Below are 14,411 nucleotides of genomic sequence, written 5' to 3'. Positions count from 1 at the left end.
GTCCTCTTTTGGAAGACCAAACAAAGTAGTTTCACTTTCACAACGAAACACACAGCATCTCCACAACATGGTGGCGGCGGCAACAACAATACTACAGTGAGAATAAAAGTTGGCAAGTAACTGGAATTGCCAGTAAATTTCACAAATAATTACAAAGAAATGTCAAGAAACATTCTGAATATGAAATTTTCAAGTAGAAAAACTGAAATAGTATTTACTTGTAAAACATTCTCCAATAAACTTCCAATATTTACTTCATTTGCTTATTTATTTACAGTCTATGCAAGTATTGTTTCTCTGTTTTCATACAGTACTTCAACTCGTGGGTCCATATTTTTGACTTGGAAGGCATCACTTTCCCAGTCACTGATTCGAACGGGACAGACTTGTGTTTTATCTGTCAGTCTCACAACTCCTCTTCTTTATTCTCTCTCTCCCTCTCTCTGTCATTTGTCGCTTGTTTTCAGTGACGTCCCACCCGTCTGTTTACCCATCATTTCATCTTCCTCATTGTATCCTTTCTTCCACTCTCATCTGTACTCATTCTCTCCTCATCCATCACCCACTCCTTTTCTTTTTTGTCACAACCCACCCCCACCACACTTCTCTCTCTCTCTCTCTCTCTGTGTGATCTGCTCCTGCTGTCTGCTCCACACATTGTCCAAGATGTTCAGCTCTGATCAAGCCATCATGGCAGATGCTTAATTGTGTCTGCCAGGTCTATGATGTGCCCACAGTCCCACAATCCCCTGGCACTCGTGCTCATATAGGGCGCTGGTCTTTGTCAGGTGGGATGCTGTGTTTCCTGGCATTTAGCTCTGAAATGTCAGCAGGACAGACAGGATGTAAATAGAAGGGGACTAGTTTCTAAGTGCAGAATCCAAGCTTTCAGGTTTATTTATTAAATTACTTACTTTAGATGGTGTCTCAGGACACAATGTCGGTTTTGATAATTCTGTGCCACTTTGGCTGAAGAATTATTATTTTTATTTTTTTTCAGTTTTACTGATTGACTTTGTGTTGGTAACAAACATTTCGTGTGGTTTCAATGCAGTGGTTTCCTTCAGTGGTAATTCATAAAAATGAGTATTCTGTCACTATTTGCTCACTCTCATGTTGTTTCACATCTGTGTGACTGACTTTCTTCTCTACACTCTTACAAATAAAGGTTCCAAAAGGTTTTTTTTAGCAGTGATGCCATAGAAGAACCATATTTGGTTCCCCAAAGCACATTTCTTAAATTAACCGATCTTTGTAAGTGTGAAGAGTTTTATTAATCTAAAGAAACTTCCCCTTCAGGAACTCGAGCTGCGTCGAAGTCGCTTTGGGAACGCCCTTGCGTGACCGCGTTCTGAAGCAGGTGTCAAATCAGTCCAATGGAGTAGCGAGACGTCACGAGCGGGGTGACGTAAGCACCAGAAAGTATAAAAGCGCATCCGGCAGAGCGCAAACCAGCTTCTGCTCTTCAGTAGCGCTCTGTGTATGTGTCTGTCTATTTACTGTTGTCTGTCCGCACATATAAGTAAGCATATATAAAAAACAATCATGAAAAAGTCTATGGCGAGCTCTCTTCGTGATGTGCTCGTAAGATACACACACAGGCAGGGACTTGGTAGTATGGCGCAGTGGGTATTCTCGTTCCCAAAGCGACTTCGACGCAGCTCGAGTTCCTGAAGGGGAACGTCTCTAGGTTACGTATGTAACCATGGTTCCCCGAGGGAACGAGACGCTGCGTCTCTTTGCCATACTCCCTGCATCCCTCCAGGCGCTACTTCATCGAAGCTGGTTTGCGCTCTGCCGGATGCGCTTTTATACTTTCTGGTGCTTACGTCACCCCGCTCGTGACGTCTCGCTACTCCATTGGATTGATTTGACACGTGCTTCAGAACGCGGTCACGCAAGGGCGTTCCCAAAGCGACTTCGACGCAGCGTCTCGTTCCCTCGGGGAACCATGGTTACATACGTAACCTAGAGACGTTTTTCCACTATAAAGAAACTTTAGTTGGAACCACTGGTGCCAATAAGCAAACTTTATTTTTATAAAACCTTTACTGGTGTGTAGAACACAGAATGAGATACTCTGAAGAATGTTCATGTGTTTTGAAGAATGTTCAAGAATGACAGTGACCAAAAGTGTCAAAAATTATCATAAAATAGTCCATACAACTTGTGTACTGTGTATTCCAAGTCTTGTGATATCAGACAACAGTTTTGTTTGAGGAACAGACTGAAATTTAAATCTTACTGTTAGCTGTAGGTCTCAAATCTCATTTACATTTTTACATATTTCATATACTTGGCACATCATGATTGGTTATTAGACAGCTTGCTGTATCTTCACACAGCACACCTTAAATAATTATTGTGAATTAATATATTAATGCTAGACACCTTAAAGATAACATGTACCAAAAATCTTTGTCATATCTTTTCAGTACTTTACTAGCCTTTTGTCTTGGAGCCTTCTCATGGTGCAAACATGAAATAAACTGCTCTGGTCATGTGACAATTTGCACTAACCATGTGACACTGCACATATTTAATTGAGACCCTTTATTTTTTTTTACATATTTGCAGGAAATGCACTAAAACACCAGTCAGTAGCATTTTTAGAGCTTTATAAATGAAAACCTTCTTTACGGTCACTATTGTGACCGGTGGGATTAAATTAATTAGACCGACATTAATGTTTCCATTTCATTGCCTTCTATCACAGCATTATTTCATTTTGCAAGCGGTGCAGGTTTCCATGTCTTTTCCTCTTTCATCATCTCACAGCATGCAGTCACACTCTCACTGAATTCTCATTAAACAGCTCTTCACAGCGAGCCTCACAGGAGACGGCGGCGGGACGTGGGGTCATGTCGGCAACTCGCCATCCTTGTGTTCCACGCATTAGCAGACAGTGTTACACTCCTGAGCAAATGCATGCTATAATGATAAAAACAAGTTCTTTGATGTGTGAGGAGTTTTAAGAGCCACTTTTAAATGCTTGATGATAAAACAAGTGTTTTTTCTCATTCGGAGGAAATCATGTAAAGTGCGTTTGGAGAGAGTTCTCTTAGGAAATAGTCAATAATGCAAAAACATGGTATTTCAGATTTCTTTTAAAAGACAAAATCTCTCTTCTGGACCACCTTTATGATGAAATTTCACACTGTATATTTGTTATCTTTGCATTAATATACTTATTTGCATATTTGAAAGTTTAATAATGTTACTTGGACAAGCGCAGCACATGACAAGCACAGGTGTTTTAATAACTGCTTGTCCATGTGTGGAAATGTCTCATCACACCAAGGTTTTTATGTGATTAACATTATCAGAATGTTCTCTAATGGTCATGTTTGTGTTTTTTATAACCTATAATCAACAATATTCAGGGAAGCAGTTGTTAAGTGTAAGTCAATGCAATTTCTGTCATGTTTGACGTTTAGATGCTAAAATAAATGCACAGTGTGTGTGTGTGTGTGTGTGTGTGTGTGTGTGTGTGTCATTTAATTTTTGACAGGAATGAAAACAAGGCTGAGAGGGATTGAAGTACAGTGTGTTGAATGGATAGTATGGTTGTTTAACAAGCATACCAATTGTTTAACTGAGGAAACATCTTTCAGAAAAAGAAATTTTGCCAAAAACTCCATAAAACAGTTTTGAAAATTTCGTGATCTAGGACCTTTATATAGTGTGTGCCATTGTAAAGACTGTACATCTATCCCTCACAGCCTCATTTTCATCAACATTAAATTCAATATGGCATTTAACCTGACTATAGTGTATAGGAAGTGTATGATTAGTTGGCTGTTGCTAAATAACTCTGGCACCACAACTAGTGTAGTTTAAAAAGCTTGTAAGATACAGATACAATTGTACATATGCCATTTATTCAATAGATCAGGAATTTTCCACTGGCTCCAAATGTGTGGCAATAAGGATTATGTTCTGTTGAAGTTTTGAAAGGTGTTTGAACAGCTCCAAATGTTTCTACAGTTTCATTATCTCACAGTTCGTCTGAATTTGAAAGAATCATTACTGAGATGGTCTGTTGTTCTATAGTTCCTGCAAAAAATATTTGGCAGTTTAAGAGTTTGACACATAAAGAAGTCTCTTGTGTCAAAAATCCTTTGATAGTCCTATCAAAATCATCAAAGTCTAAAAGGAGAAATGATCATGCAAATTAGTTGTAACAGCATGCTTTAAACTTTTATTCCAGATCATTCCTCATCTGAACCCTTACCAAAAAGTAGTATACTTCAAGTTTATTTTAGTAAGTATACTTAAATAAAGTTCAAGTATATTTTTAAGTATACTTTATGTAGTAAGTATACAAATATCAGTGTACTAGTAGTATACTTGTAAGTGTACTATTTCAATACTCCTTGGGACTAAATTGGCCCACTTTCTAGTACATAAAAGTATACTTTTAAGTATACTTTAAGTATAACAGTAGTAAACTTTGAGTACACAACTAGTTTACATCAAAATGTGTAGTTTGTACTGCAACTATACTAAAAGTGAACTTATAGGTATACTGATAGTTTACTAATTAAATACTTGTAGTAGCATTTTTAGTACACTTTGAAGTATAGTTAAATTTTAAATTAAATTAAATTAATGCATTTAGCAGACGCTTTTATACTAGCGCCCACTACCGTATAACAAAGAAAACACGGATTCTAGGAGCACAATTATAGCTAAAATATATTTAGTCTTTTTCTAAGTATAAGTCAAGTATACTTAAATGTCATTTTAAGTATATTTCTGAGAAGTACATAAAGCCCATTTCTGAGAAGTACATAAAAAGTAGACTAAAAGTATACTTTCCTATTTTTAGTTTAAAAGAAGTATACTAATAGTACACTTGAATAAACTTCTTTTTCGTAAGGGAATCACTCATCTAAATATATGTCCTCTCAACTCTTTCTCTCTCTCAGATGGTGGCATTAGAGAGGCAGGTGTTTGATTTCTTGGGCTACCAGTGGGCTCCCATCCTTGCAAACTTCTTCCACATCCTGGTTGTTATCCTGGGTCTTTTTGGCACCATTCAATACAGACCTCGCTATATTGTGGCGGTAAGTGCTGCTTTTAATTTATCTTTACTATGATGACCTTGTAAATCTCACAAAAAAACTGTTCAGGTCATATTTTAATCACCAAAATTAAAGTTTGGATATTTTACTTTTGTATTTGTTTTCAGTTTTGATTCTTCTCAGTTGTCATTCTCATTAGATTGTCATCTCATTGCTATGGAAGCTTGTTTCTGCCATGGAATAAAAAAAGCGACTTTCTTCTTACAATTTTGACTTTTTCTTACAATCGTTTGGTTATATCTCTCAATTCAGACTTTTTTCTCGCAATTCTGAACAAAAGAAGAATTGTAAAATGTTGACTTGCAAATTACGAGTTTATAACTGTGAGATATAAACTCACAATTGAAAGGAAAAAAGTCTGAATTGTGAGATTAAAAGTCGCATTTACCATTTTTTATTCTGTGGTGGATAAAAAAATATAATGTGAGATAAGTCGCAATTACCAGCTTTTTATTTTTCAATTCTGTGGCAGAAACAGGCTTCCATACATTACAATAAATCATATAATGTGAATAAAATAAATAAGCATGAATTAAATGCATTACAATAATGAAAAAAATAGTTAAGATTATAGGAATCGTCATAAAATAATCACAAAATGCAAAACAACAACAACAAAAATCATGTTATTTTTCATTCTGTTCATTTTGAAATATGACCCGGACATGTTCTTGACAGGTTTTGCTAGCTAAAAATCTGTTTAATAACAGTGTCAATTTGGATCTGTTCCTTTATGACAAACTGTTTTAGAAATGCTTGTACGCAAATAGTGTTTGTGACACATGCAAATCTGCTTACTGTTGATCAAAGACAGCAGGCCTCTGAAACAGAATTGAACTCAGCCCTTAGCTGATAATGGACTCGCAGCACTGCAGACACTGGACTAGCCTTATACTTTGACACATTCTATGGCATTTTAATCCCCTAAATCTGCAACTAATTATCATGAATTAAATGATTAGAGTCCAGCTCCCTTCAGTTCCTCACTGGGTCAGTCCATGATGCAGCTTCACTTCAAGTTCAACAGGATTATCAAGCCTTTAGTTCAGTTGATGAGACGGGAAGCAAGCTATTTTTGGAGTATTAATATTCATACTGAATTTTTTTTGATAACCAATAGTCTTCAGTTTACATCATAGCTCAGTGAATCCATGGCTATGTTTGAAATAGCATAACATTCTATTCTTCTTATTGCTACATTATAATTTATAATTCATATCTGAATATAGCATACTGTGCACAGTATGCAAATTTTCTGCATGCTTTGAAAAAAGAGACGGCCTACTAAGTTTGCCAAAATGTGTATATTGTGTAGAAGAATGTATGCATGACAAATGAGCTAGAAGTAACATCAGCCACAGTCAAATATCCATTTTGATTTCTTATTTAATCAGACTGACAGAAGTCAAGTCATGTTTAAACAAAATGGGGTTAAATGTTGTTATTTTTATTTTTTTATTGTATGTGAGAAACATGAAGTCATGCAATATCAATGCAAAATACTGTTGTTTGAAATTTTCATCATTGCAAAATGCATAGTTATTCCACTATTAAACTATTAAAAGATACATTGTATATTGCTCATTATGCTCTGAATACTAAGTTAATATTCCATTCCAATGCATTATTTGCTATGCATTTTGCTAGTGTTTTGCTGATATTTGTGGGCATTTTCATTCTGGATAGCATTGAAACCGATATAAAGATAGTTAAATATAAAACTGAGAAGATGAGTTAATTAGGCATTATTTTGTACTGATCTTTATAATAATACTCTGAGCTGCTCATTATACATTAGATTTACACATATGATTACACCAAAATGTGATGCTAATTAATTTCAAACAGAAAATTCTCACATGGTGAGTAGAAATATCAAGTTAATCAAAGTGACAAAAAAGTTGAGAAGCCAAGAATAGAACAAAGCCGTGAGAAAAGGCCGAAGGACAAGCCTGGAAACAAGACTTGCGGTGCTGAGACTCCTGGGAATGGTGAGGAGTATTGCTCAGGCTTGTGTCACTTCTGCTTCACAATGGGTTCAAATTACACCAGTCACCATATAATAGTGATTTGACGTGTGAATCATTCTGTCTGAGGTGCATCATTTCCCTTCAAGACATTCATTTTCTGAGAGATAGACGTATTAAAGCCTTAGTCTTGCTGATCTGTTTGTATTTTTTCATGAGTCACAAATGGATACAGTATCCTGTCAAACAACCAGTTTTAACTTTAAATTAATATTTTGTGTGAAATACAACTTCGTGTCCTTCAATTTATAGAAAAAAATGTAATGCAGTTATCTAATGTACAATGGAAGTCAATGGCGTGATTGAAACAAAGTGCTTATGAGCAGAAATGCGAAGCTCGTATTGTTGTTAAAGCTCTTACATAAATGATGTAGTTTAAACATTTATTATGTGATCTGTAACGTTGTCCTTTGAGGTGGGACTGCTTTTCTCGGTGGGTGGATGAATCTGCAGTAATGTGTTACCAGTGTAATTCCTGAGGTTGGAGTTTGCCTCATGTAAACTTTCACAACTTTGCTCCATTTGAAACTTTGTGTGAAACTCAACTATCCAAAATAGAAAAATCCTCAGACAGTCTTCTGATCTTTGTATATCAGTGGAGGAAATCCCAGTGGAAGGTGTTTTGAAAAACTCTTTTGTAGGAAATTGCTCTATAAAGTCGTCTCAAGCTGGTCTTCTGTAAGGGACTGACAGGAAACCTGAGATCCATTTTTACTCTTGTGTGGCATAAACTTCTGTATTCTCTTTAAACTCCCCATGCGCACTATCTGCTTCATGATAATGACAAAAATGAATGCACGTACCTTTTTCTGTTTCCGGGAGTTTGTATACCAGCAGGCTCAGTTTGGAGCGTTAATTCAGATTAGCATTTCAGTGGTATTTATAGGCTTATAAAAATCCCAAATGATTGTGTGTGGTAAACAACAGTACAAACGACCAGGAAGACAAAAGGCGTGGTGTTCAAATGAGATGTTCTGCTATAAAAAGAAGATCAAATCAGAACAAAGAAAAATACAAATCTGGAGATAAAAGATAAGAGTGGGTAAAAGAAAGGTGCTTTTCTCAGGACTGAGCTCTAAATCCAAACACGCTCACTGCGGATGTTTTCAAGCATCTGCTCGACTTCTGTTTCCCATATACAACAGCTCTGATGTTACTGCAACTGGAGCGGCTTGAGTTCAAACTTGTTCTAGATGGTAGTTGCCAGCCATGTCTTGCATAAAAGTGCTCCAGTGTGGTAGTTCAGTGGTACAGTGATGGTATCAGGTGGTAAAGTCGTGGCCTAATGGTTAGAGATTCGGACTCGTAACCTAAAGGTTCGAGTCTCCGGTCCGGCAGGAATTGTAGGTGGGGGTAGTGAATAACCAGCGCTCTCTTCCACCTTCAGTACCACGACTGAGGTCCGCTTGAGCAAGGCCCAACTACTCCCCGGGCGCCGCAGCATAAATGGCTGCCCACTGCTCCGGGTGTGTGTTCACGGTTTGTGTGTGTTCACTGCTGTGTGTGTGCACTTAGGATGGGTTAAATGCAGAGCACTAATTCCTAGTATGGGTAACCATACTCGGCCACATGTCACTTCATTTCACTTTTTTAATACCACGGTACTTTGATATATACTATGGTACTGAATGGTTTTACTGAAAAAATGTGATGTGATATGAAATTCTGTCATCATTTACTCCTCTGTGGAGCACAAGAAGAGATTTTGGAAAAATGTTTTGTCTATACTATGAAAGTCAATGGGGTCCAAAAGTTGTTTTAGACCTCTTTCATTGTATGGACAAAAAAAAAAGAAAACAAGTAAGTCATAAAGGTTTGTAATGACATGATGGGAAAATGCATTGTCCTTTGCCAATAGTGTAAAGATGTTTAAAGCACAGCTCACACAGAAGTCACTTTCAAACTAAGCGGCTTTCGGGTCATGTGACCAACTTGAAAATGAGCGAAATCTGCTTTGGGAGGTTTTCACCCTCACACAAAATTGCCAAATGCGCAGATTCCTATTGAAATGACTGGATTTCGCCTGTGAAGTGTCTTCAAGCAACAGTAAATGTGACTGCACCTGTGGAGTGTAGCCTGTGTTTGAATGTTGGAACAAATCGTTGGAGTAATGAATTGTCCATCTTTTTGACAGTATACTGTGTGGACAGCGGTGTGGGTGGCCTGGAACGTCTTTATCGTCTGCTTCTACCTGGAGGTTGGAGGTCTATCAAAGGTAAGAAAGATTCCCATCTAAAGTTACACATTGGTCAGCCCTCAATGTTTAGGAGTATGAGGCATTTTAATGACCCTGTTTTACAGCTAAATGGGGCTATTTATGATGTTTTTACAGACTGTCTGAAACTTTATTTAGAAGTGCTTGAAGAAGTGTTTTACTCTTAAGTTTGCATTGAACACATAAGAAACTAGTACATCTTTGTAGAGGAAATGAAATCAGATTAAAGCCTTTTGTAAAACAGAAGTTGAAGCAGTAGTTGTGTTATCCCCAACCCATCCCATGATACACTTCTGTCTACGTGTGCTGGCAGGTCATGGACTCAAACACTCAGCCCCTAGTGTGTTAGCAGTGAGAAACAAGCTCGCTGTATAATTTACACATCCTCCTCTCTCTGTGTGCGCTTGTTTATGACTCCTGCTTGGCCTGTTTCCTGGACTCAGATTTCTTGTTCTCACAATGAAAAGCTCTTATCCGCTTTTAGGAGGTGGAGTGAAATTGGACAAGAACATCTTAAAGTCTGCAAGTAAATCTGGTACATGTGTAATGAGCTGCTGTTCTTTCAGAATTAACCTTGTCCACCAACCTTTTCATTTTTAGATTTTCCTGGAACTAACCAATCCGATTTCAGGGTTAGGTTTAGGGTTACGTTAAGGCTAAGTTTGGGGTTTGAGGATAATTTAATTTCCCTCTAATTTTAAGAAAAACTAATAGTTGTGGTTGGAAATAGGGTTAGGATGATGTTTTGTTTGACGGGAATGTTGTTCCAGGTCCAACAAAAGAGGTTAATTACATCCTCCTTGGTAAAATAATAGTCACTGTTGGGATGTGTAGGAATGTCCTGCATACTTGCATTGAAGATGTTTCAATACTGGTTTTGCTTCAGAACCCAGATTTTACATTGGACATCAAGTGGCAAGACAACACAGTATCAAAATTGTTTACAATATAAAATTCAATACAAAATACTTAATTCAGCAAGGATGCATTAAATTGATCAAAAGTGATCATAAAGACATTTGCAATGTTACAGAGAATCATGAAAAAATATGTTTGACGGGAATGTTGTTCCAGGTCCAACAAAAGAGGTTAATTACATCCTCCTTGGTAAAATAATAGTCACTGTTGGGATGTGTAGGAATGTCCTGCATACTTGCATTGAAGATGTTTCAATACTGGTTTTGCTTCAGAACCCAGATTTTACATTGGACATCAAGTGGCAAGACAACACAGTATCAAAATTGTTTACAATATAAAATTCAATACAAAATACTTAATTCAGCAAGGATGCATTAAATTGATCAAAAGTGATCATAAAGACATTTGCAATGTTACAGAGAATCATGAAAAAATATTATGGTTTCCACAAAAATATGAAGCAGCACAACTGTTTTCAACATAGATATTAAGAAATAAGTAGATAATAAGATGTCAAAATAATTTTTGAAGGATCATGTGACACTGAAGACTGGAGTAATGATGCTGAAAATTCAGCTTTGCATCACAGGAATTGCATTTTTAAAATATATTCAAATAGAAAAGAGTATTTTTAAATTGCAGTAATATTTCACAATATTTCTGTTTTTACTGTATTTTTAATCAAATAAATTCAGCCTTGATGAACATACAAGACTTCTTTCAAAAACATTAAAAAATCTTGCCGACCCCAAACTTATAAACAGTAGTTTATTTATATATTTCTTACATATGTTGCTTTGAAAAATCTCAACAGGCTTGTTCTTATAGTTTGAGTGTTTTGTTTCTCGGTGTCTCTTGAATTTCAATGGCTTCATGCTCTTAGCAGCCAATAATTCATCCCACAAAGCCTAATGTGTTCAGCACAAACCGTCCTTGTCTGTGTATCAGCTGTATTTAATGTTGTTTGATTCATGTATTTATTTGAACCTTTTTAGTTTTGTTCTTTGCTCACAAGAGAGTTGTGTAATTGGACTCATGGCCTTGGACAATATCAACAAACGATATGGGAAGTGCTTTCTGCACTTTAAGTTTATTTATTAATTTACTATATGCGTACTGTATGTACTCGGTTAAATTTTATCCCACCTTTATTTTTGTGTTTTTCCTTTCATCCTCATCCTCTGCTTACTCTGTCTCACACAGTCACGCTCCGTCACTCCCTCCCTTTTCTTTACTGTGCTGTCACAGGTGGGACGCCCTTCCCCCCATACCCCCCTCACCTCTATAAAGTCAATGCATGAATATTCATGAGCTGATTCAGACAGATCTGCTGTCCAGAAAGCAGCGAGTAGTAGCGCATTGATCCTTTCTTTTCTGTCTCTGTGTGTTTATGTGTGTGTGTGTGTGTGTGTGTGTGTGTGTGTGTGTGTGTGTGTGTGTGTGTGTGTGTGTTTTCTCCATTAGCCGCTTGTCCTCCTGCTGTCCATATGTAGCAGTGAGGGAGCGCTGTTTGTCCATCTGTTGGGTTAATGCCTGAGTCCGGCCCTCTGCCACCTGCTCCTCATAACACCCCATTATTCAGCATGCACCCACTGCATTAACACGGTCCACCACAACTCTCAATGAAACACCTCAAAATATGACTGTCTCACCGCTGTCTCTACTGTCATACGGCAAATGACACACCATATGATAATATCATGCTGCACTGAGGACCCCCTACTGTAAGACTGATTATGATTAGACTGTGATGAGAAGAATCGCAAACAGTCTGACATTAGATTCTATCCATCTATCTATCTGTCTGTCTGCCATCTCACAGTGTTAATCATATCTGTCTATATGTCTTGTAACGTTGAGCATATATGTCCATCTGTCAGTGTGTTTATCATATCTGTCTGTCTGTCTCACAATGTGTTTGTCATATCTGTCTTTCTCACATTGTTTATCATGTCTGTCTGTCTCTGTGTTTATCATGTCTGTCTGTCTTGTAGTGTTTCTGTCTGTCTGTCTGTCTCGCAGTGTGTTTATCATGTCTGTCTGTCTCGTAGTGTTTCTGTCTGTCTCGCAGTGTGTTTATCATGTCTGTCTGTCTCGTAGTGTTTCTGTCTGTCTCGCAGTGTGTTTATCATGTCTGTCTGTCTCGTAGTGTTTCTGTCTGTCTCGCAGTGTGTTTATCATGTCTGTCTGTCTCGTAGTGTTTCTGTCTGTCTCGCAGTGTGTTTATCATGTCTGTCTGTCTCGTAGTGTTTCTGTCTGTCTCGCAGTGTGTTTATCATGTCTGTCTGTCTTGTAGTGTTTCTGTCTGTCTGTTTGTCTCTCTCACAGTGTGTTTATCATGTCTGTCTGTCTTGTAGTGTTTCTGTCTGTCTCTCTCTCTCGCAGTGTTTATCATGTCGGTCTGTCTCGTAGTGTTTCTGTCTCTCTCTCTCGCAGTGTGTTTATCATGTCTGTCTGTCTTGTAGTGTTTCTGTCTGTCTGTTTGTCTCTCTCACAGTGTGTTTATCATGTCTGTCTGTCTTGTAGTGTTTCTGTCTGTGTTTCTGTCTGTCTCTTTCGCAGTGTGTTTATCATGTCTGTCTGTCTCATAGTGTTTCTGTCTGTCTCTTTCGCAGTGGGTTTATCATGTCTCTCTGTCTCATAGTGTTTCTGTCTGTCTCTTTCGCAGTGTGTTTATCATGTCTGTCTGTCTCATAGTGTTTCTGTCTGTCTCTTTCGCAGTGGGTTTATCATGTCTCTCTGTCTCATAGTGTTTCTGTCTGTCTCTTTCGCAGTGTGTTTATCATGTCTGTCTGTCTCATAGTGTTTCTGTCTGTCTCTTTCGCAGTGGGTTTATCATGTCTCTCTGTCTCATAGTGTTTCTGTCTGTCTCTTTCGCAGTGTGTTTATCATGTCTGTCTGTCTCATAGTGTTTCTGTCTGTCTCTTTCGCAGTGGGTTTATCATGTCTGTCTGTCTCATAGTGTTTCTGTCTGTCTCTTTCGCAGTGTGTTTATCATGTCTGTCTGTCTCATAGTGTTTCTGTCTGTCTCTTTCGCAGTGGGTTTATCATGTCTCTCTGTCTCATAGTGTTTCTGTCTGTCTCTTTCGCAGTGTGTTTATCATGTCTGTCTGTCTCATAGTGTTTCTGTCTGTCTCTTTCGCAGTGGGTTTATCATGTCTCTCTGTCTCATAGTGTTTCTGTCTGTCTCTTTCGCAGTGTGTTTATCATGTCTGTCTGTCTCATAGTGTTTCTGTCTGTCTCTTTCGCAGTGGGTTTATCATGTCTCTCTGTCTCATAGTGTTTCTGTCTGTCTCTTTCGCAGTGTGTTTATCATGTCTGTCTGTCTCATAGTGTTTCTGTCTGTCTCTTTCGCAGTGGGTTTATCATGTCTCTCTGTCTCATAGTGTTTCTGTCTGTCTCTTTCGCAGTGTGTTTATCATGTCTGTCTGTCTTGTAGTGTTTCTGTCTGTCTGTTTGTCTCTCTCACAGTGTGTTTATCATGTCTGTCTGTCTTGTAGTGTTTCTGTCTGTCTCTCTCTCTCGCAGTGTTTATCATGTCGGTCTGTCTCGTAGTGTTTCTGTCTCTCTCTCTCGCAGTGTGTTTATCATGTCTGTCTGTCTTGTAGTGTTTCTGTCTGTCTGTTTGTCTCTCTCACAGTGTGTTTATCATGTCTGTCTGTCTTGTAGTGTTTCTGTCTGTCTCTCTCTCTCGCAGTGTTTATCATGTCTGTCTGTCTCGTAGTGTTTCTGTCTGTCTCTCTCACAGTGTGTTTATCATGTCTGTCTGTCTCGTAGTGTTTCTGTCTGTCTCTCTCGCAGTGTGTTTATCATATCTGTCTGTCTCATAGTGTTTCTGTCTGTCTCTTTCGCAGTGTGTTTATCATGTCTGTCTGTCTCATAGTGTTTCTGTCTGTCTCTTTCGCAGTGGGTTTATCATGTCTCTCTGTCTCATAGTGTTTCTGTCTGTCTCTTTCGCAGTGTGTTTATCATGTCTGTCTGTCTCATAGTGTTTCTGTATGTCTCTTTCGCAGTGGGTTTATCATGTCTGTCTGTCTCATAGTGCTTCTGTCTGTCTCTTTCGCAGTGTGTTTATCATGTCTGTCTGTCTCATAGTGTTTCTGTCTGTCTCTTTCGCAGTGTGTTTATCATGTCTGTCTGTCTCATAGTGTTTCTGTCTGTCTC

At 38.0% G+C, this 14,411-nt stretch overlaps 1 protein-coding gene across 2 annotated transcripts in view; it reads left to right on the top strand.

Moving 5' to 3' along the window:
• LOC107693550 (sodium/potassium-transporting ATPase subunit beta-1-interacting protein 3-like) overlaps positions 1-14,411 on the top strand; it is a 73,529-nt gene that overhangs the window by 26,967 nt on the left and 32,151 nt on the right. For both annotated transcript variants that reach the window (XM_016492975.1, XM_016492976.1), the window contains exons 2-3: positions 4,932-5,069; positions 9,249-9,329. In XM_016492975.1, coding sequence (XP_016348461.1) covers positions 4,932-5,069; positions 9,249-9,329 — 219 coding nt within the window. The remainder of the gene's footprint in view (positions 1-4,931; positions 5,070-9,248; positions 9,330-14,411) is intronic.

The sequence above is a fragment of the Sinocyclocheilus anshuiensis genome, unplaced genomic scaffold, assembly GCF_001515605.1.
Source record: "Sinocyclocheilus anshuiensis isolate Anshui unplaced genomic scaffold, SAMN03320099.WGS_v1.1 scaffold967, whole genome shotgun sequence".
Classification (NCBI taxonomy): Eukaryota; Metazoa; Chordata; class Actinopteri; order Cypriniformes; family Cyprinidae; genus Sinocyclocheilus; species Sinocyclocheilus anshuiensis.
The sequence above is the reverse complement of the archived record's forward strand: the minus strand, read 5'-3'. Positions and strand labels throughout refer to the sequence as shown.